At 34.8% G+C, this 22645-nt stretch overlaps 1 protein-coding gene and 1 pseudogene across 2 annotated transcripts; one reads left to right on the plus strand and one right to left on the minus strand.

Moving 5' to 3' along the window:
- The first annotated feature begins 982 nt into the window (after positions 1–982).
- Positions 983–6760, plus strand: LOC108345663 (UDP-glycosyltransferase 74G1). Of its 2 annotated transcripts, XR_008244719.1 has the most exons (3): positions 983–2017; positions 2374–3192; positions 4772–6760. XR_008244719.1 is itself a non-coding variant. In XM_017584320.2 (2 exons), exons 1-2 carry the CDS (start codon positions 1370–1372, stop codon positions 3106–3108), a joined length of 1383 nt encoding a protein of 460 aa, XP_017439809.1. In that variant the 5' UTR covers positions 985–1369; the 3' UTR covers positions 3109–3351. The 2 variants fall into 2 exon arrangements, 1 of the variants encoding a protein (XP_017439809.1); XM_017584320.2 differs by lacking the exon at positions 4772–6760 and having other exon boundaries at positions 985–2017; positions 2374–3351.
- Positions 3653–7391, minus strand: LOC108345662 (laccase-14-like; annotated as a pseudogene).
- Positions 7392–22645: the final 15254 nt, after the last annotated feature.

The raw sequence follows: 22645 nt of genomic DNA on the forward strand, positions 1-22645 counted from the left end.
AAAGAGGTAAATCTAAGGTAATTTAGTCAAGAAATTGGTACTAATTGACCTGCACATAATCTAAGTGTAATTTTATGTAATATAAATTATATGTTAACAATTTTTTTAATAACAGAACACATGTCACCGTTTTATTAATTTTCTTGAATTTATTTTTAAAAATATATTTAAAACAGACCAATTAAGTTTAATACGTTATAAAAAAGTTATCAAAAATATAAATTTTACACAGTCTAGCATGGTGTGTGGGTAAAATAACTATCACAAATAAAATATAATAAGATTATGCGCACTACACAAATAAAAACACTACACAATAATCACAAAAATAATATAGACGATCACTAACATAAGAATTAATATTTATTTAATTATTAAGTTAAGTTGTCTACGAAATTACATATTTAATCAATAATAAAAATTTAACCTCAATATCACTATATGAACTCATTTTTTTATTGATATACATGATTAAGTTATTCATGTTTTATTGTATTTAAAAGGTAGAAAATTACTTTGGTTCAAGCTATCAGTTTAATCTTTGAAAGAAAAATATATTTAAATTTATCGCTGATTGTTGAAAAGTTATGCAATTACGTCGTATTATTAAGTTTTGTGAAATTATTTCATTATTAAAATAATATTCTTAAAGACTAATTTCACAATTAGTGATTATTTTGTTTTTAAGCTATATTAAAGACTTATTTTGATTTTTTATATATATTCAAACTCCAACCTTAATACGAAGAACAAAAAAAATGTCATGAAATAGCATTATGGTTAGTTGTGGTCAAACGAAATAGCCTTTAAAGAAGTAAATTAGAATTTGCATTCTATGTTATTCTTTTGTCTTATGCTAGTATTATTTCTTTCCATCTTTGAATATATTTTTCAGATCTTACGTAAGAAAGTTTCTTTTTTCTGATTTTCATTTTAGTTATAGGCTAAGTGATTGAAATTAACATCTATATTCGTGAGTTGTGTTCTACAAGGATTTCGTTTTTATTCTGTTCTACACGTATTATTCTCTGCATCTACTTTTTTAAATATCCACTTTTTATTTTATCTGGGGGAGGGAGTTGAATTCACAATTTTTTTTTAAATTTTTCTTTCAAACTAATTAAACTAATCTTATAACTCTCCAATATCAGAAAGTTGAAGATTGAATCTAGAATTTTCTCTTATTGTGCATTTGAATATTGTTCATTAAATTGACCGAAACTGACCGTTTGCACTGAATTGTAATAACATTGATTGCAGCATTTTTTAAATCAGCTATTGTCTCTTTCTCACTGAATTTAAGTATTTGAAGCAGACAACAATTGACACAACAGTGTGGTGAAGGAAAACACAAACCTCGAAGCAAGAAATGGAGGAGAGGATAAACTATGTGGCTCACTGTCTTGTTCTACCTTATCCTGCACAAGGACACATAAATCCTATGCTTGAGTTTTCAAAACGTTTGATTCAGAGAGGAGTGAAGGTCACACTGGTAACTTTTGTGTCCAACTGGAAGGTCGTTAGCAGAAAAAATTTCACTTCTATAGAAGTTGAGAGCATATCAGATGGCTACGATGAAGGAGGCCGTGCAGCAGCAGAGAGCCTTGAGGTTTATCTTGAAAGCTTCTGCAGGGTTGGAGCACAAACTCTCGCTGAGCTTCTTCAGAAGCTTGCAGGATCAAGCCACCCTCCAGATTGTGTAATCTATGATGGTTTCATGCCTTGGGCTCTTGATGTTGCAAAGAAATTTGGGCTACTTGCTGCTGCTTTCTTCACTCAGAGTTGCACAACAAACACCATATACTTGCATACTTATAACAAGTTGCTGGAACTGCCTCTTACACAGACAGAGTATTTGTTGCCAGGGTTGCCAAAACTTGAAGCTGAGGACTTGCCATCATTCTTGAACAGATATGGAACCTATCCAGGTTATTTTTATGTTGTTGTGAACCAACTTTCCAATATTGACAAAGCAGATTGGGTTCTTGCAAACACATTTTATGATATGGAGCGAGAGGTAAGTGAGTTCACTAGCTGAAAATTCTTGTTTGATGAAATGACTTATAGACAGTAGTAGTTATTTGGGTAAATGTTATTTAAGTTTCTTTAAGGTTTTTATCAAAGTTGGTTCTAGACTCTACTTTCAAAACAATGATTTTGGTCTCTATGTTCTTTATATTTGGTAGATTTTGTTTCTCTTCTTAAGATCTTTATGTTTTGGAAAGAGAGACAAACTCTACCAAATGATGAGGGCCAAAATATTTACATTTGGAAGCATATGAAGTAAGGCTAATTTTTATCAAAATTGAGAGATCTAAAACACATTTTATCCTAGTTTTTTTGAGTTGGTTTTTGAAATGAAATTCATTGTAGGTTGTGGATTGGCTGTGCAAGATTTGGCCATTAAAGACAATAGGACCAACCTTGCCATCTATGTACTTGGACAAAAGACTCCAAGATGACGAGAATTATGGTATTGAAATGTATGTTCCAAAGTCAGAAGCTTGCATGAAATGGCTTGATGATAAACCAAAAGGGTCAGTTGTGTATGTTTCTTTTGGGAGCTTCGCAGGGCCGAATGTGGAGCAAGCTGAGGAACTAGCTTGTGGTTTAAGAGATAGTGGAAGTTATTTCATATGGGTGATTAGAGACTCTGAGCAAGGACAGCTTCCAAAGGGGTTTCTTGACACAGCAGAGAAAGGTTTAATAGTCAATTGGTGTCCCCAACTGCAAGTCTTGACACATGAGGCTTTGGGGTGTTTTATCACACACTGTGGTTGGAACTCCACATTGGAAGCTTTGAGCTTAGGAGTTCCAGTGATTGCAATGCCACTGTGGACTGATCAGATCACAAATGCAAAACTTATTAAAGATGTGTGGAAAATTGGAGTCAAAGCTGTTGCTGATGAGAAAGATATAGTTAGAAAAGAAACTATCACACATTGCATAAAAGAAATATTGGAGACTGAAAAAGGAAATGAAATAAAGAAAAATTCCATCAAGTGGAAGAATCTGGCCAAGAGTAGTGTTGATGAGGGAGGAAGTTCCGATAAAAATACTGCAGAATTTGTGAATGAATTGGTTCATCGCCGTGCTGCATTAAATTAATGGGAAAGGAAGTGCTCATAGAAGTTTTGTGCCACAGCCAAAGTATGCTATGCTGATTCTGCTTAGAATAATCAACTTGACAAGGTTGTAAATTTAAGTTTTGGTAAAAATTGTTAGCTTCTGCATTCTGAATTTGTATGTCTTTAGAACATCCGTTATTTTAGCATGCAGTTCTTTGTCATTTGTGTAAGATGATTTGCTCCATCATGATAAGAATGTATTTGTCTCTTGTTGGACCAATAATTCAACAGTTTGCAACATGTCTACATAAAGCATCTCACATGTCATCAAAAGATGTCAATAAATCAATACCTCTAAGTTAAAGAAAGGTTCATTAAATGCACTGGACTGGGTATGTATTATTCCAATAGAGTACAAAATCACAATCTGGTAACTAGAGTTGACTTCACTTGACTGTGATGGTCTTGTAAGGTTTTATATATGATGTGATACTAAGTAGATAAATTAAAAATAAAGAACAAACCATTAATTGGGTTAACAAAGTTTCCCAATTATAACTGTTCACAAGACATGCTAGCAAATGGAAAAGAGAAAAAACATCATTGACAGAAACATTTCTACAAAGTTTGACTTTACTTTAAATGAGCTTAAAGTTAAACATCATGGTATATATGTTTCTCTGGTCTGTAATCCACGTTCATTCAATAAATTCATACGGTGATATGAGATTTACATCCTTTTCATTAAGAACAAGGTGGCATGTATTTAGGAGGTGGAACCATACTAGTTTGCATGGTACCTCCATCTCTTACTATGAGCACAGTATCCATACCCCAGCTAGTGTGCCTCTCAAGATGACAGTGCATGTACCAAACACCTGCAAAAGCAAATTAATTGAGTGTTATTTCATATATTGTTGTTTCAAACTAAATGCTAATTTCACTATCTGTGAGTATGTGTAGCATGTGAGAAAAAACTACCAGGATTATTAGCAACAAATCTCATTGCAAGCCAGCCATTCTTAGGAAGACCAATGGTATTAACTTCTGGTGGATCAATTAAATTGTAAGATTTTGGGTCTGTCACGTTGTTGAAATTTCCTGTTCCCACACCCACAACAAAGAAGCTAAAACCATGAAGGTGCATGGCATGATTCTCTGCAGTGATAACACTGGTTCCCTGCCACACAAGTTCAACAACCTCATTATAGTCAAACATTAGCACCCTTGTTCCTGTGCTTGGGATCGATGTATTGCTTCCTGTATCTCCTGTGAAGTTTGTAAAAGAAAGGTGGTTGATCCGGAAAGTCTTCACTGAAAACTCCTGATATGTTCCTACCAATGCATACAATTTATAAATGTTACTTAGTTATAATATTAAAGAGCAATTCCTGGCTGAGTCTTAAATTTTTACATAAAATAGGGGGATTGTAAATGAAATAAAAACATATACCAGTAGTATGCCTCTAGAATATCAATCTGTGGGATCTGAAAACTTATATTGTTTAAGCTTGAAGCTAATCTTTTTCCATTAGGTCCTAAACAACTTCCATTTGGGTTTTGACAAGGTAGTTCATTCATGGATACTGTCATATAAATTCTTCTTGTCACATTTATTGGCACAATAGCAGGGTGATCTTGGCTTGCCAAACCCCTCAAGCTCTTCGAAAAATTGAATACTGTTCCTGAATCATTCACTGCAGGAAGCACAGGCATGGGGATGGATGATGGTGATGGTTTAAAATTCTCACTGTACTCAAGAATAGCTGTTGTTGGGGAATTGTCATACATATCGACGCCATCATAGAAAGGACTAGCAGCAATGTAATAGAGACCCTTTGGCTGGTTTGCTGAGACCAACACATCCATTGTTTGCCCTGGGGTTATCATGATGAAACTGGTGTTTAAGGGCTTTGTGTAGGAACCATCAATGCCTACAAGTATAAGGCTGTGATTAGCAACCCCAAAGAACATCTCTTCGTTCATTGCTGAATTTATTATTCGGAAAAGATATGTCTTTCCATGATCAACTAAAAAGCGACGAGTGTTCTCTGCAAAACAAAGCAATGTTGATGAACAAAGTGGTGAAACATGATACCAAAGACAAGAATTACTTGCAGTTTTACAATCTATAATACAGGTGCATCTCTAAGATATGTAGCACAGACACTCATACAAACACTGGACACTAACACGGATACAAACACTTCGACACTTATGGTTTCCAGAATGTAAGACATGGGGACACGAATCTATATGGGTATTCAAAAAATTTTTGTATCTATTCTTATTAACATTGTGTTAGTAACATGTCAAAATTTTGTCAGAGCACAAAAGTCTCATCCCACTACCTAGTTGAAGTTACATGAATCATGCAGTGGCATTAGACTTGGTTAAAAATCAAAATTTTGTCAGAGCACAAAAGTCTCATCCCTTTTAACAATACAATCTTATTCTTCTCACTAATGTTTCCAACAAACCTTTTTTCCATGTGGGTTTGTGCATTCTCTATATTTCAAGTCCAAAATGGGATTTTGTGTAAGGGAAAGTATTAGGGATATTGAAATATCATTCATGTATCTACAGTTAATAGCTTAAGCTTTTAGGATAGATTTTCAAGACATTAATATACTTTTTGAGCAATTGTAGAAGTCACCAGGTTGGCCATTGATTGTGTAAGCATCTGATGCATTGGGCTCTGCACCAGTTGCCCTGGCCTCATTTACAATTTGCATCACATCTCCCTTGTACCACTCACCTGAAAGATCACCAACAAGCATAATCAAGAGGTTGTGTGTGTGTGCTTGAATATATACAGGATTTGAATGGAATTTCCATTGGACAGTTACCAACCAATGATAAGAATGTTTTGTCCACAAGGTTCAGGGAAAGGATATGTTCCATTTGCTGGTAAAATGACAATGGCACCATGGACAGTGGCACGTGTCCAACTACTGTGTGCATGCCACCAAAGAGTTCCTTCTTCCAATGTAAAGGCCACCTTCTGAGTGAAACTTGTTCCTGGTGGGATAGGGCACTGTGTTATGTTCTCAGGTCCATCTGACCAAGGATCCCTTGGTTCCCTCACACCATGCCTGTAAAAAAGGTTCCAACTTTTTCACCTTTTCCTACTTTTGGAGGCATGTAGTTATTAATCAAATTCAATTCACACACCTCAAGTTAAGCCATAGTATCTGTTTTGTTACTGATTAGTATATAAAAAATCAAAAGCATTTATTCTCTATATGAGGAAAGAAAAGAGAGGAACAACTTTTTTCTTGGTTTATGCTAAAGACTAATTCCTTCGCTGTAGAAATCATTTGGGTGTCCTTATAAATTATTTTCTATGCATATGATCAGGAATTGAATCCCTGAAAACATGGTCAAGGAGCTTAACTACATATCACTTGTGCTGAACATAATTTGGCTGTGTCAATGAAAATTTATGCTATAACTAATGCATGTGGTTGGGTTGTGCACAAACATGAACAGAAGGAAGAAGCAAAATGATAAAAAGAGAGGCAAAATGGGAGATTTAACCAGTGAATAGTGACCCCATATCTTCCTTGATTATGGACAGTGACAAAAGCTGTATCTCCTTTGTGAACACGAATGGTTGGTCCTGGAAAACTATCATTTACTGTCAGTATGCTTTTTGTGCTGCACAATCTCGTGAAATTCTTTTCCTTCAGCTGCAACAAACCACCCAAATTAAAAATATCACACCCTTATCACTTATCCCCTTTTCTTCACTTCAAAAACCAAACACAAAAGCCACTTTAGTAGGTGTGAGTTTGAGTAATGAGAAAATTTTCTGTTATCACTTTTGTTAGTACATTGAAGATGATAATGCTGTGTGATGCATAAGAAAACTAAGAGACTATCTCTATGTTATAAAGATTCTACGTCAATTTGATAAGAAAAATTCCCCCCTTCTTAGAAGGTAAGAACGATATTTAATCACTACAAAACACTTTATGTGATGGAATTTGGAAACATACAACAAAATCATAATAATGAACGTTGCCTTGGCTCTTGGAGATAACCAGAAAACTCAAAATAAGAAGTAGGACACTATGATTCTGTGAGATGATCATTTTACTGGAAGCAACTGCAGGATGATAGGTGCTATCTTACTTGTTTGGTTTTCATGTAGACTGATTTGAAGTTGTTATATAGGTTAATTTCATGAACCTTAGAGATTCTAAATGGTCTTTAACTTCATTGGTACAGTAACCAGACACGTATTTCTTAGGTACTAGTTTCCTCTTACAGTCATATTTGTAAATGATGTACGTTTTCATAATATACTGTACTTTCCTAAAGCAGGGGAATATATTAATGTATCTTCAATTAGACATTATTGAAGCTTGAGCGAGCACGTAAAATTTCACTTAGGATAGGTTTTCCTTGTTTGTATGTAATGCTTTAATTCCTTCCAGCCAAGGCTCTTCTACACATTAAGAACAATATGATAAAAAAATCTATAGCAGAAACAACTATGATAATGTTAAGCACGTACGGACATGGCTAAATTAGCCAGAGTCTGAAATTTGTGTATTATAATGATATATTGCATATTTCATATTCTACATTTGGTTAATTACTTATTTTCCTCTACTAAGTTCTTATACAAAATCAATAGTAATTACATGCAGTCCACAAAACTTCCTCGGTGGCGAATACATGGTTTTTGTGAAATATATTTTGGCTATTATCGATAAATCTTTTGAGGTTGGTAAGTCACTGGTGAACTCGTATAAGAAATTATGATATTTTTTCCAATTTTTTAATATATTTTTTAACTTTGTTATTTTTTAAGGTTCATTTGCTTACTCTGTCAGTATCTGCTTTTAAACATGCATATATAATTTTCACCAATTAAATTCTTTCAGTAAAATTGACAGTCCGTGCTAAGTACTTTTTTTCTCTCTCTCTCTGTTATGCTATCTTTTTCTCTCCCTTCTTTATTCTTCTCAATGTTAAAAGCATGACAGAAATTAGTTATTATTTAAGTGATGATTTTAAGTTTGATAATAAGTTTCAATTAAAAATCTGATTTGATCTAGTAATCAAATTTTTTATATGTTTCAATTGTATTTTTGCTGTGTGATTTCATTGTTAATTCAGATTATAATTACTTTATAATAAAATGATTGTTTTGTATTGTGAACGTTTATATACATGCATAGAAAATATAAAACAATAATAATTTAATCAAGTTTAAAGTTTTTAATTGAACTTTTATCATTATTTAAAATTACATTATCATTTGATTTAATAATTTTAAATATAATATAATAAAAGTTATAAAATACTAATTATTAAATAGTCATTGTTTTATGTATTTATAAAATTCTAAAATGTTATTATTTAATTTTCTGAGTTCAAAGCATTATATTTAAGACTGTAAAATTAATTAGTTACTCCATCTCAATAAATGATAACGACTCAGTTAAACAAAAATGTAGACATTTTAAATACTTAATAGAAATCTTTTAATAAAAATTTAATTAAGAGTATTTAAATTCAAGAAAGAATTAAAATTTAACTAAGTTTTTTAATTTTTTATTTAAAATTAAATAAGTAACTATAACTTAAGAAAATTATGACAAATATTTAATTAAAAGCATAAAAAATTGATGACTTAATGTAATAATTTTTTTAATAGAGTTTCAATTAAAATTAATATTTTTTTTATAAAATTATAATTTAAGTAGGCATCTTGAAAGAAAGAAATATAATTGGTTAGAAATGTAGGTATGAAAACACACTAAATAAGAGTTAAGATTTTGTAATTAAAGTATAAACTTTACTATTTTGAGTGACTATTCCTCTTTAACATAATACTGTTAAAATGAATTGTAACCTGTGGGTCAACCCAACTCACCAGAGATTTGAGATGAGTTGGGTTTGAAAAAAATGTAATTTTCTTATGCGAGCTAGTTTTCAATCCGGCTCACTTAGAACTCGGCTCATTGGGTTGAACCTGTAGTGAGTCGAGTTGGCTCACCAACCCACCTAATTTAATTTAATTATTTATTATTTTGTATTTGAATATTATTAGTTAGCATGTTTTTTATTATATTGTAGATGGTGATTAAAAAGAAGATGTTTCAAGAGAGAAAAATATTATAGATTTATGTATTCAAGACTCTAGTATTATAAATGAACAAGTGATACAAAAATTATCAATATTAAAAACTTATTTGTTCATCTTTTGTACATGTTTTTGGATTACGTTTGGATTGTATGATACTTCTTTTTTATTTTGAATTGTCTTTGGAGTTTAATATTATTTTAGAGCGACGTTTATTTAGATTTTAATTAAAAAAATTATAATTTAAAAAAAACTTATAATTAAGTGACTAGTGAGCCAACCCATGATGGGTCGAGTCGGGTTCGAATTTTACAGCTCGCAAATAAGTGAGGCGGGTTAGGTTGACTCACTAAGTGACCAACCCGTGGTGGACCGGGTCGGGTCGAGCCGGATTACCCGTTTTGACAGCTTTACTTGAACATATTAAGTGATGAAGAACAAAAACATTTTTAATAGGTGGGTACTGATGTGAATGATTGTTTTTCTTTTTCCAAAATTATAGTACAGAAGTTTCTCTGGCGGTGTTATATATATATTGTAATGAAATTTGTTAGAGATTATGGATTTAATAATGTAAAGAATCCAAATTGATGAGATTTAGTTAAGAGAAAAAGTTGGGCGTTGCAAGAAGAGCAGAGGAGAAAGAATAAAAAATGCAGATTCTTTCGCTACGTCAGCACAGAGTTAATTCCGTGTTTGCCAATTTAACGGAAGGGACTTGATTGGTGCAAATTATACCACATGTGGATGCAATACATGCATTTTTAAAAGCGGTACTAAACAGAAAAAAACCTCCCAATCTAGGGACTAAGTAAGCAATTAAGCCTATTTTTAATGTGAATCTCAAACTCATGTATAAATTCTTAACATAGACTATATAATAACTTTTGTTGACCAATTGATCTTCTTATTACTTATAAAGTTATTGTACTTCAGATGATGACTTTGCTAGTTAGACACCGTTTTCGAAGGGAAAAAGAAATATTTAGGCTCCCCTAAAGGAGGGTACAAACATAGGTTATATAGATTTCTATAAATTTGTTGCTAACTTTGAGCAAAGGGAGACCATTACCACTTACCAAAGTATGTTATTAATTAAATGAGGAGTATTTAATCAAGACTGATAAATTTCCTTTAAGAATGTGACAAAATTTAGTGATATTTGAAAGAGATTTTAAAAGGTTAAAATATATAATAATAATATTTAAAATCATATAAATTTGAATGGATTATTTTGTTAATTCGATTGGTGTGGATTTTGTGTGATTTTTTTATTTATGTGTATAAATATCATTAGGATGAAACAATCTTGTCTAACTATGTGACCCTTTTATTTTTATCTATTTTTTCTCAATCTCAATATGAAATAATAGAGTTCATTGTTCAAATTTAAAGGAAATCCAGGTATTTGTATGTGGTTATTACTTTGTGTACCGTATAGCTGGACATCCTTACATGCCAAGAGAAGGACGAATGGCCCAACCTAGCAGATACTCAAGATGAAGCCAAAATAAACTCAAACACCCGTCTGGCTTGCTATGAGTAGAGGTCAGACGACCTATCCCAAAAACATTCTCACCTGAAAAGCTATAAATAGAGGTCAAATATAAGAGCTAGGTAATCACATTTACTGTGCATTTAAGGCTATAACTCTAATCCTCGTACGGACTGTTTACTAACTTAAGTATTGGAGTACCTTTCGCAGGTACCCCCGGTCGGTTGGAGCAAAGGCGAAGACACAGTTAGTCGAACAACTTTGGAAGGAAATTGTGAAGTTGTTTGTAGAAGTTACTTGACCCTACACGCGAAACATCTTGGTGCCTATCGTGGGCCAAGTGACTTAGCAAAGACCCAATGGTGACCACGAGAAATATGAGCTCGGAAGACCCAACAAAGATGATCAGAATGCTTCAACTGAAGATGAAAGAGATGCAATAGTGTTATGATGGGGAGTGGGCAGCCCTCAAAGCGAAAAACACGGTAAAGGCTGCTAAGGAGAAGGCTCTAGTCGAGGAAGGGGACAAGGCTGACTAGGCGGAATTGTCAAAGCGGCTGCAGCGGAATGGTTAGCGTGGAATAACAAACCAAGAGGGGGGGTGAATTGGTTCTTACTAAAAACGTGTGCCTTAAAAATTTCTACTCAATTAAACTTACTTAGCAAATAATAAAGACAATAAAATAGAGTAAGGTTGAGAGAAATTTGCATAGATGATTTTATCCTGGTTCGGATCTTACCAATCCTACGTCCAGTCGCTTATCTCAAAACAAGATAAACACTTCACTAATCACAAAACAATTACAAACTACAATCACACAGATACAATTTGTAAAAGTTTAGAAAACACCTCTCTTGATGCCACAAGAGATGAAGCAACACCTCCTTTGAATCTTCACAAAGGATGAAACACTTCCTCCGAATACTTCACGAAGGATGACTTCCTCTTCCGAACACTTCCTTAGACGCACCAAGGATGAACCAGCTATTCCTCTATCACCATAGCAGTATTTCACCAACTCTACAGACAGAGTTTCCTTAGCTGAGCAAGAGCACACAATTCTCAAGAGTTTCTGAGTATTTGAGCACAAGGGAAGAGTTGTAGTTGATCCCTTGAGAGGAAAATGAGAGTCTATTTATAGACTCATCCAAAGGCTCTTCCATTCTTCGAAAATGAGTCATCTGACTGTTTTAATCGATTAAATCAAGTATTAATCGATTAAATTAAGTACAACGGCTAGTTTTTCAAATCTGAAACCCCTAACGGCTAGTGTTAATCGATTATTCTTAGGTTTAATCGATTAACTAATCGATTATTTTAGGCTTTAATCGATTATTCTAGTGCAACGGCTAGTCTTCAACTTTGGAACCTCCAACGGACTGTTTTAATCGATTAATCTCAGGATTAATCGATTATGGAATCGATTAAAACAAGCTTTAATCGATTAATCCAGAGGCAATTTGGTTTTCAGTGTCAGCCTCGTTTTAATCGATTAATACCCATTTTAATCGATTAAAACAATGCACTTTGGACTCTGGTTTTTGATTATATGGTATGGAATTACATGGAATCAAAAACACTAAATGTCTAAGTCCTAGATACTAAATTACAATTATTACAAAAGCTTTTCCATAACAATACAAGTCTTCATAACATCTTGATTTCTTCTTGACTTGATTTGGATATCATCAAAACTTCATCTTCATCATTTTGCTAACAATCTCCCCCTTTTTTATGATGATAAAAAACTCCTTGATTTAAAGCTTTTGGAATAACCTGTATTTAAAGCACAACTTATGGAAGAAGGAGTGCATTAGTGAGGAAACACTAATAAGCAAATAAGCTTTTAAATTATTTTCTCCCCCTTTTTGATCATAATTAAAAAGTTGTGTTTAAGTTTCTCCCCCTAAATTTATTAGGACTTATACTCCCCCTTAATAAAAGCAGATATGCATAGAAATATTAAGGAAAAACATACATTTTATTGAATTTAAATAGACAAGCATACAATTATAAAGATAACTAAGAGATAAGATCTAGAACTCATCACTTTCGTCACTATTAAAGTGGCGCTCTAATCCTGAAATCCTATTGTCTAGATTTTTTAGATGAGTACATATTTCTTCATGACGAGTGTTTTGAAGGCGAGCCATCTCAGTAATTTGTCTAGAGAGACTCTCTAGACTATAGTCCTCATGGATTTGAGATGGGCCAGCAACATTTGTAGGGTCAGGCATGGGAATATTTGCATCATCGTCTTCACTTGCTTGCTCACCAATGGCATCCTCAGGGTGAATGTAGGAGAGTCCTTGTTGGATAAAGCCCATTTGCCTCAGGGAATTTTCTCCAATCTTATGACCCGGTAGGACATGCTCAAAATGTTCATTTGAGATATCTACTTCTTTGTATTCACAAATTTTGGAGACAAGGAGAGGATATGGAAGAGGTGCAAGATCTAACCTTTTGGCTTTGAGCATGATTGTTTGAATCAGGTGAGGCCAGTTGAGTGGAATGCTCTGAGTAATTGCATGCATAACGATGAGATCAGTTTCAGAGCACTGTGCATGATTTGACCCTTTAGGGCACAAAAGCCACACAATAATGTAATGCAAAAGGCGTTCTTCCATTTTGAGGCCACCAGCAAGAAAGAGACGAGTGTTGCGTTGTCTAGGATTTCGAAGAAATGATTGATACACCATTATTTTGAGAATTTGCAAGAATAGGGACTTTGGCTACATTTGTCCAAATCTCATTGTCCAAGACAATGTCTACACCTTTGACCCTTGTTTGAAAAACCCCATCACAAACCTTTAAGTTGAAATAGAATATTCGAACAAGATCGGGATAGTACTTCCCTCGGAGTTCCATGATGTGTTGGACTCCTTGTTCAATTATGAGATTGGGAAAGGAGAAGTTGTAGTGTGTGTACCATGAGAGATCAATGAACTTTTGTTTAATGAGCTTCCTTTCCTTCCAAAATGTGGAGAATGAATGTTGATCTTGCTCATCGGAGAGCCACCCTTCTATGGTAGCATCTCTTCTGCGAATATTATTCTCCGAAACTTCACTTGTTCTTCTTCTTCTTCTTCTGGAAGGTTCAGCCATTTCAATGGATGAAAGCAAAGATTTTGATGAAAGAAAAAGAGAAAGCAAGAGGCAAAGGCTCAAGATTGTTTCAAGTATGAAGAGTGGAGACCAAGGGAGGTATAAATAGGCTCAAGAAGGCTCCCCAACGTTCAGAATTTGAGATTTTGACCGTTTATAGCCGTTGGCAACGGTTAGAAACGGTAACATTTTTAAAAAACAGTCTGGAGCGGTTTTAATCGATTAAATGGTATTTTAATCGATTACGTAATCGATTAATACGTAGATTAATCGATTAATCCAGTCGTAAATGGAAAAGTAACGCTTTTAATCGATTTACACGTAGATTAAACCTGTTTAAGCAACGAAAAATGCAATATTAAGTCCAAGAGTAACTATTTTTCTATTTTCAATATCCCTAACTCCCTTCTAAGCTCAAAAAATCTTTCCTTAGGCAATGCTTTGGTGAAAATATCAGCTAATTGATGTTGTGTATCAATATATTCTATTTTACAATCTCCCTTTTGCACATGATCTCTAAGGAAGTGATGCCTAATCTCAATGTGCTTGGTTCTAGAATGCATTATGGGATTCTTTGTAAGATTTATTGCACTTGTATTATCACACTTGAGTGGAATATGATCTAAATAAATGTCATAATCTTCTAATTGCTGTTTCATCCATAAAATTTGCGCACAACAATTTCCAGTAGCAATATATTCAGCCTCAGTGGTTGATAAGGCTACACAGGCTTGTTTCTTAGAGTTCCAAGAAACTAAGGAACTACCTAGAAGATGACATGTTCCACTAGTGCTTTTTCTATCTATCTTACAACCTCCATAATCTGCATCGGAAAAACCTACAAGACTAGGTTCTGTTCCTGATGGATACCATAAACCAATGGATGCAGTTCCCTTAAGATATTTCAATATTCTTTTAACTGCTGTAAGGTGAGATTCTCTAGGACTAGATTGATACCTAGCACACACACAAACACTCTGCATAATATCCGGTCTACTAGCAGTAAGGTATAACAAAGAACCTATCATGCATCTATATTTAGTTTGATTTACCTCTTTACCTGACTCATCTTTGTCAAGATAGCAAGAGGTTCCCATAGGTGTAGATGCTTCCTTTGCTTTGTCCATTTCAAACTTCTTAAGAATTTCTCTACAATACTTAGTTTGAGAGATGAACGTACCTTCTTTCATTTGCTTAATTTGAAGACCGAGGAAGAATGTTAATTCTCCCATCATAGACATTTCAAATTCACCCTGGATAGTCTTAGCAAATTCCTCACAAAGAGATTTATTAGTTGATCCAAAAATAATATCATCAACATATACTTGAATAATCAAAATATGTTTTCCGACTCTTTTAATAAACAAAGTGGAATCAACTTTTCCTCTATTAAAATCATTTTCTAAAAAAAAATTGCTAAGTCTTTCATACCAAGATCTAGGTGCTTGTTTTAAACCATAAAGTGCTTTCTTTAACTTATAGATGTGATTTGGAAATTTAAAATCTTCAAAACCGGGTGGTTGTTCAACATACACATCTTCTTTTATAAAACCATTTAGAAATGCACTTTTAACATCCATTTGAAATAATTTAAATTTCATTATAGATGCATAAGCAAGAAGTAGGTGTATTGCCTCTAACCTGGCAACTGGAGCATATGTCTCATCATAATCTATACCTTCTTCTTGACTATATCCTTGAGCCACAAGCCTAGCTTTATTCTTGGTGATGTTTCCATCTTCATCCAGTTTGTTTCTGAATACCCATTTTGTTCCAATTACTTGATGAGTATTTTCTCTAGGAATCAATTCCCAAACTTGATTTCTTTCAAACTGGTTGAGTTCTTCTTGCATCGCAATACACCATTGTTCATCTTGAAGAGCTTCCTTAATGTTCTTAGGTTCTATCTGCGACATAAAAGCTACATTCATACAAAAATTAACTAAGTTTCTTCTAGTGTTTACCCCTTTTGATATGTCGCCAATGATGTTGTCCAATGATAATCCTCTAGGTTGTTGCCATATTTTGTTTAGATCTTCATCATCTTGAGGATTATTCATTTTCTCTTCATTGGTTGTCTTTTGCAAGTCTTCATTTTCACCTGCATCTGATTCATCTGACTCAAGAGGTTTTACCTCAAGGTCCACAATTTCATCAAAGACAACATGCACAAATTCTTCTATTTCAAGTGTTTTCCGATTAAAAACTCTATAAGCTTTGATAGTTAGAGAATATCCTAGAAAAATAGCTTCATCGGATTTGGAATCAAATTTTCCTAAATTTTGTTTTCCATTATTTAAGACAAAACATTTGCATCCAAAAATTCTTAAATGTGAAACATTTGGTTTTCTTCCTTTAAAAAGTTCATAAGGAGTACATTTCAAAATTGGCCTAATAAGCATTCTATTCAATACATAACATGCAGTACTCACAGCATCAGCCCAAAATTGTTTAGGAACACTATATTCATTTAATATAGTTCTAGCAAGTTCCTCTAAGGATCTATTCTTTCTTTCTACAACTCCATTTTGTTGAGGAGTTCTAGGTGCAGAAAAATTATGAGAAATGCCATATTCTTCACAAAAAGTTTCAAAAGATTCATTTTGAAATTCACCTCCATGGTCACTTCTAATAGCCTTTATTTTCAAATCCTTTTCATTTTGAACTAAATTTGCAAACTTTTTAAATTCTTTGAAAGCTTCACTTTTAAGAGTAAGAAAGAAAGTCCAAGTATATCTTGAATAATCATCTACAATAACTAAAGCATAATAATTTCCTCCAAAACTTTTTATCCTAGAGGGACCAAATAAATCCATGTGCAAAAGTTCTAAGGGTTTTAAACTAGAAACAACATTTTTCGAATGAAAAGATGATTTCACTTGTTTTCCCTTTTGACATGCATCACACAATTTATTTTTCACATATTTTAGTTTTGGTAGACCAATTACTAAGTCTTTAGAAATGAGTTTATTCAATTGTTGCATATGAATATGTGCAGCTCTTTTATGCCATAACCATGGATTTTCTTCTTTTACTACTAAACATGAAATATTCCTATTTGATGCATTTTCTAAATCAATCAAATAAATATTGTTATGCCTAATTCCTTTCAAAGCAATTTCAGAAGAATCATTTTTAGAAATAGTGCAAGAATTTTGTTCGAAGGTTACCTTGAATCCTTTATCGCATAATTGACTAATGCTAATTAGGTTGTGCTTTAATCCTTCCACATATAGCACGTCTTTGATCATCAAGGTATCTTCACTTCCAATATCTCCTATTCCAAGGATTTTTCCTTTGTTGTTGTCACCATAGGTGACAAAGCCTCGTTCCTTTTTCCGGAAGCTTGTAAATTTCTTTTTATCTCCGGTCATGTGTTTTGAGCATCCACTGTCAAGACACCACATATACTTCCTTGGTTTTGATAATTCCTACAACATAAAAAGAACAAGCTATTTAGGTACCCAACTACTTTGTATGGGTCCTTTGGGTTAGATTAAAAAGATTAAAATCATTTTACAACCCAAGCATATCTACCACTTGGAACATCATAATGCTTAATTTTACATTTGTTAGATGTATGACCCTTTTTCATACAATAAAAGCATGATGCAACATTTGTGTTCCTATAAGTTGTTCCTTTTTCTACCCAAGTTCTACGGGTTCTATGATTATGTTTATTTTTAGGAACATACTTATTTTTAACAACCTTATTTTCATTATTTTTACTACATTCTCCAGTGGTTGTATTTTCAGAAAAATATTTGAATTTTATACAAGATTCACATTCATTATTAGTAATATATTTTTCTTTTTCATAATATAAAACTTTACTTTTTAGATTTCTAATTTCTTCCGCTTGATATAAAAATTTATTTTTCAAACTTCTGTTTTCTTCAGACAAATTTGTAAATTCAGTTTTCAAATTATCATTAATTTTAGAGAAATTTTCAGAAGTAATTTTCAAATTTTCATTTTCTTCAAGAATATTTTCAAAATTTAATTTTAACTCTTTGAAATCCTTTTTCAATTTCTTATGAGCTATATCTAATTTTTCGGATTCTACTAATAAAGCAGCATAAGTATCATGCAATTCAGTTTCACTATCATATTGACTAGAATTATCTGAATCGTTAGATGTACTTATTTGGCTTCCAGCGTCGTCGTCATTCGCCATTAGACATATGTTTGCTTCTTCATCAGAACTGCTCGAGTCAGAAATTGATTCGTTGTCATCGTCCCATGCGATGTATGCTCTCTTTTTCTTGAAGAACTTCTTTTCTTTCTTTTCTTCACCCTTCTTTTGATTTGGGCAGTCTGCTTTTAAATGTCCCTTTTCTCCGCAACCATAGCATCTATAGTTTGAGGAATATCCTTGATTTTCTTTCTTTTCATTTCTGAATCTCCCTTTGCTTTTTGATTTCATGAACCTATTGAACCTCTTGATTAGTAGACTCAAATTTTCATCTTCTTCTGAGTCTTCATCTTCCATTTTGCTTTTGTTCTTTTCTATCTCAGATTTGAAGGCTAGAGTCTTTTTCTTAGTTTTTGCTTCTTCTTCATCTAGTCTTCCGAGGTCAAGTTCATGCTCTCTCAACTTTCCAAATAATGCAGCCATTGTCATTGTGTTGAGATTTTGTGACTCAGAAATTGTAGTCACTTTTGGTTGCCAAGACCTGTCTAAAGATTTCAAAATTTTTATATTAAGCTCATCAATATCGAAAGACTTACCTAATCCAATAAGATGATTTACGATGTTGGTGAAGCGTTTTTGAACATCTACTATTGTTTCGCCTTGCTTCATCCTGAACATTTCGTATTCTTGGATTAAGGTATTCTTTCTAGCTCTCTTAACATCATCTGTACCTTCATGGGTTACTCTAAGTACCTCCCACATTTCTTGTGCAGTTTTACAAATAGAAATCCTGTAAAACTCGTCAACAGTTAAAGCAGATGAAATAATATTACGAGCTTTTACATCATTACCAAATTTTTTCTTATCTTCAGCAGTCCATTGGTCACGGGGCTTTGGTTCCTGCATATTGTTAATTGGAACAAAAGGACCAGATACAACAGCATCCCAAATTTCTATATCAATAGATTCCATAAAAATTTGCATTCTAACCTTCCAGAATGCGTAATTTTCACCTGTGAATAGTGGTGGTCTATTGATAGAAGCACCCTCTGCAAAGGTTTGATGCGATCCCGCCATTTGAATGACTATCAAAGCAAGCTCTGATACCAATTGTCAGAGCGGCTGCAGCGGAATGGTTAGCGTGGAATAACAAACCAAGAGGGGGGGGGGGTGAATTGGTTCTTACTAAAAACGTGTGCCTTAAAAATTTCTACTCAATTAAACTTACTTAGCAAATAATAAAGACAATAAAATAGAGTAAGGTTGAGAGAAATTTGCACAGATGATTTTATCCTGGTTCGGATCTTACCAATCCTACGTCCAGTCGCTTATCTCAAAACAAGATAACCACTTCACTAATCACAAAACAATTACAAACTACAATCACACAGATACAATTTGTAAAAGTTTAGAAAACACCTCTCTTGATGCCACAAGAGATGAAGCAACACCTCCTTTGAATCTTCACAAAGGATGAAACACTTCCTCCGAATACTTCACGAAGGATGACTTCCTCTTCCGAACACTTCCTTAGACGCACCAAGGATGAACCAGCTATTCCTCTATCACCGTAGCAGTATTTCACCAACTCTACAGACAGAGTTTCCTTAGCTGAGCAAGAGCACACAATTCAAGAGTTTCTGAGTATTTGAGCACAAGGGAAGAGTTGTAGTTGATCCCTTGAGAGGAAAATGAGAGTCTATTTATAGACTCATCCAAAGGCTCTTCCATTCTTCGAAAATGAGTCATCTGACTGTTTTAATCGATTAAATCAAGTATTAATCGATTAAACTAAGTACAACGGCTAGTTTTTCAAATCTGAAACCCCTAACGGCTAGTGTTAATCATTATTCTTAGGTTTAATCGATTAACTAATCTATTATTTTAGGCTTTAATCGATTATTCTAGTGCAACGGCTAGTCTTCAACTCTGGAACCTCCAACGGACTGTTTTAATCGATTAATCTCAGGATTAATCGATTATGGAATCGATTAAAACAAGCTTTAATCGATTAATCCAGAGGCAATTTGGTTTTCAGTGTCAGCCTCGTTTTAATCGATTAATACCCATTTTAATCGATTAAAACAGTGCACTTTGGACTCTGGTTTTTGATTATATGGTATGGAATTACATGGAATCAAAAACACTAAATGTCTAAGTCCTAGACACTAAATTACAATTATTACAAAAGCTTTTCCATAGAAATACAAGTCTTCATAACATCTTGATTTCTTCTTGACTTGATTTGGACATCATCAAAACTTCATCTTCATCATTTTGCTAACAGGAATGGAATTGACACCATCCAGGTTACCAGTACTAAGGTCAGAGAGAGCAATGAAGACCGTCTCCAAAGAAAGTACTGCTGTGTGTAAGGAGCACTCTCTAGTAAAAACGAAGTATATGGTTGGGATGTTACCGTTCGTCCCAGCCATTATGGAATCCATTTATCCGAGCAGTTCGCTCCTCCCCAATTCAAGATGTATGATGGTTCGATGGATCCCGAAGACCACATCAAGATGTTCACAAACCGAATTACGTTTCACACGAGGAATGACGCCATCTAGTGTCGGGCCTTCTCCTTGTCCTTGGATGGAGAAGCGTTGGAGTGGTTCAACACCCTCCCACCAATTCAATTGAGAACATTACAAATATCAAGCGTATGTTCGGACACTAGTTCACAAGCAGTCGGACCGAAGACTTAACTATTTTCTCGCTAGTGAACCTCAAGCAAGAAAAGGAGGAGTCACTAAAGGCGTTTATAGACCGCTATCAGAAGATCGTGCGACTGGTGAAGGGTCTCAACCCTGAACTCGCCCTATAATACATACTGTTGGTCCTCAAGTCAGGTCATATCGCCGACAACATTTGTCGGCGAGCCCCAAAGATGATGGAGGAGTTAAGAGAATGTAACGGAGGAAATAAGGGGTGGAGGAAATGAGAGAAGCCCACAAAAAGCAAAATCCAGGAAGCAACAGTTGATAAGAAGGATGAAAAGAAATCGGGCAGTTTGGGAGAAAAGCCTGAAGGATCCAAGTAGGAGTTACCTTGGGGGTCACGTTTCCAACAATATAACCCGTTGAACGCACCCACAACTAATATATTGCAAGAGGCTCTTAGCGCAGAGTTAATGCCCATGCCAAAGCGACGCCCGACACTGCCCAGAGCAGATGGAAATAAACATTGTTTGTAGCATAAGAACAAAGGTCACACAATAGAGGAATGTGTGACCTTCAGAGACAAGATCAAAGAATTGATCTGTGCGGGTCAACTAAATAAGTATGTTAAAACCGATCGCCCGACAGAGCGGCCAGAGTGAAGTCCACGATGTAGAAGTTCAGACAAAAGGGAGTATTGTGGATGACCGCAATATGGAAGGAATGACTACCCTCGACTTGAGAGGAGGAGGAGCAGAGGTTGTAGCCGGAGACACGATCGCACGCTGCGCGATCATATCAATACAATCTCAGGCGGTGTCGCGGGCAGAGGATCCTCTCGTCACCCAGGAAGCGCCACATTCGGGCGCTTCGAACAGTTTATGCTGTTGATAGACCTAGAAGAACTACGCCTCCCATCACTTCCACAGATGAAGATTTTCATTTGCCCGACCTGGAGTAGGGTGACCCTATGGTTATCAATGCGAAAATAACAAGGTATGGAGTAAGCAAGTTGCTTATGGATCGTGAGAGCTTGATCAATATCCTCTACTAGAAATCCTTCCAACGAATGGACTTGTTGGAGGATTTGATTGTGCCCTACAATGAGCAGATCTTCAATTTAGCGGGGGAGCAGGTCAACCCAAGGGTACGTCAACTTTTGGACGTGCCTAGGAACCGGTCGGGATATTGAAGAAAGGAGAATCTGCTACCTGTTGGTGGAAGCCAACACGTCGTACAATGTGTTGTTGGGACTTCTTGTCTAAACGCCTTCGAGGCCATCATAAAGTATCACTGTTCAAGGAGGCTAGGCCAGTCGCCCAAAAGAAGCGGCAGATGGGGGAAGATAGGAGGTTGGCGGTAGAGGCAGAGGTATGCAAGTTGAAGGAAGTGGGTTATGTAAAGGAAGTAACCTACACGACCTAGCTAGCCAACGTTGTCATGGTAAAAAAGTCCATTGGGAAGTGACACATGTGTACAAATTACACATAATTAAGCAAGGCATCCCCGAAGGATGCTTACTCGATGCCTAACATTAATGGATTGATTGATGGGGCGTTCGGGATAGGATGTTAAGCTTTCTGGACGCCTACTCAAGCTACAATCAGATCCCTATGTTCACCCCCGACTGAGAGAAGACGACCTTCATTACAGAAAAGGCCAACTATTTTTATGAGGTTATACCCTTTGGGTTGAAGAACGTCGAGGCAACCTATTAGAGGTTAATGGATAAAATATTCGTCGAGTAGATCGGCCGATGCATGAATGTCTACGTTGATGATATGGTCGTCTGGTTGAATTCGAGTACGGACCATATCAAGGACCTAGAGGAAGTCTTCAGGCAAGTTCGACGATACAATTTGAGGTTGAACACTAGCAAGTGTATGTTTGGTGTAGGGGTAGGAAAATTTTTAGGTTTGATGCTTACCGCCCGTGGAATCGAGGCAAACTCGGAAAAATGCACTACCATACTTGAAATGAGAAGTCAAACCAACTTGAAAGAAGTGTTGAGATTGGTTGGACGAAGGGCATCGCTTTCGTGGTTCATTCTGAAATTGGTCGAACGGATTCGACCGGTATTGAAG

The sequence above is a fragment of the Vigna angularis genome, chromosome 8 (genome assembly GCF_016808095.1).
Source record: "Vigna angularis cultivar LongXiaoDou No.4 chromosome 8, ASM1680809v1, whole genome shotgun sequence".
NCBI classification, from domain to species: Eukaryota; Viridiplantae; Streptophyta; class Magnoliopsida; order Fabales; family Fabaceae; genus Vigna; species Vigna angularis.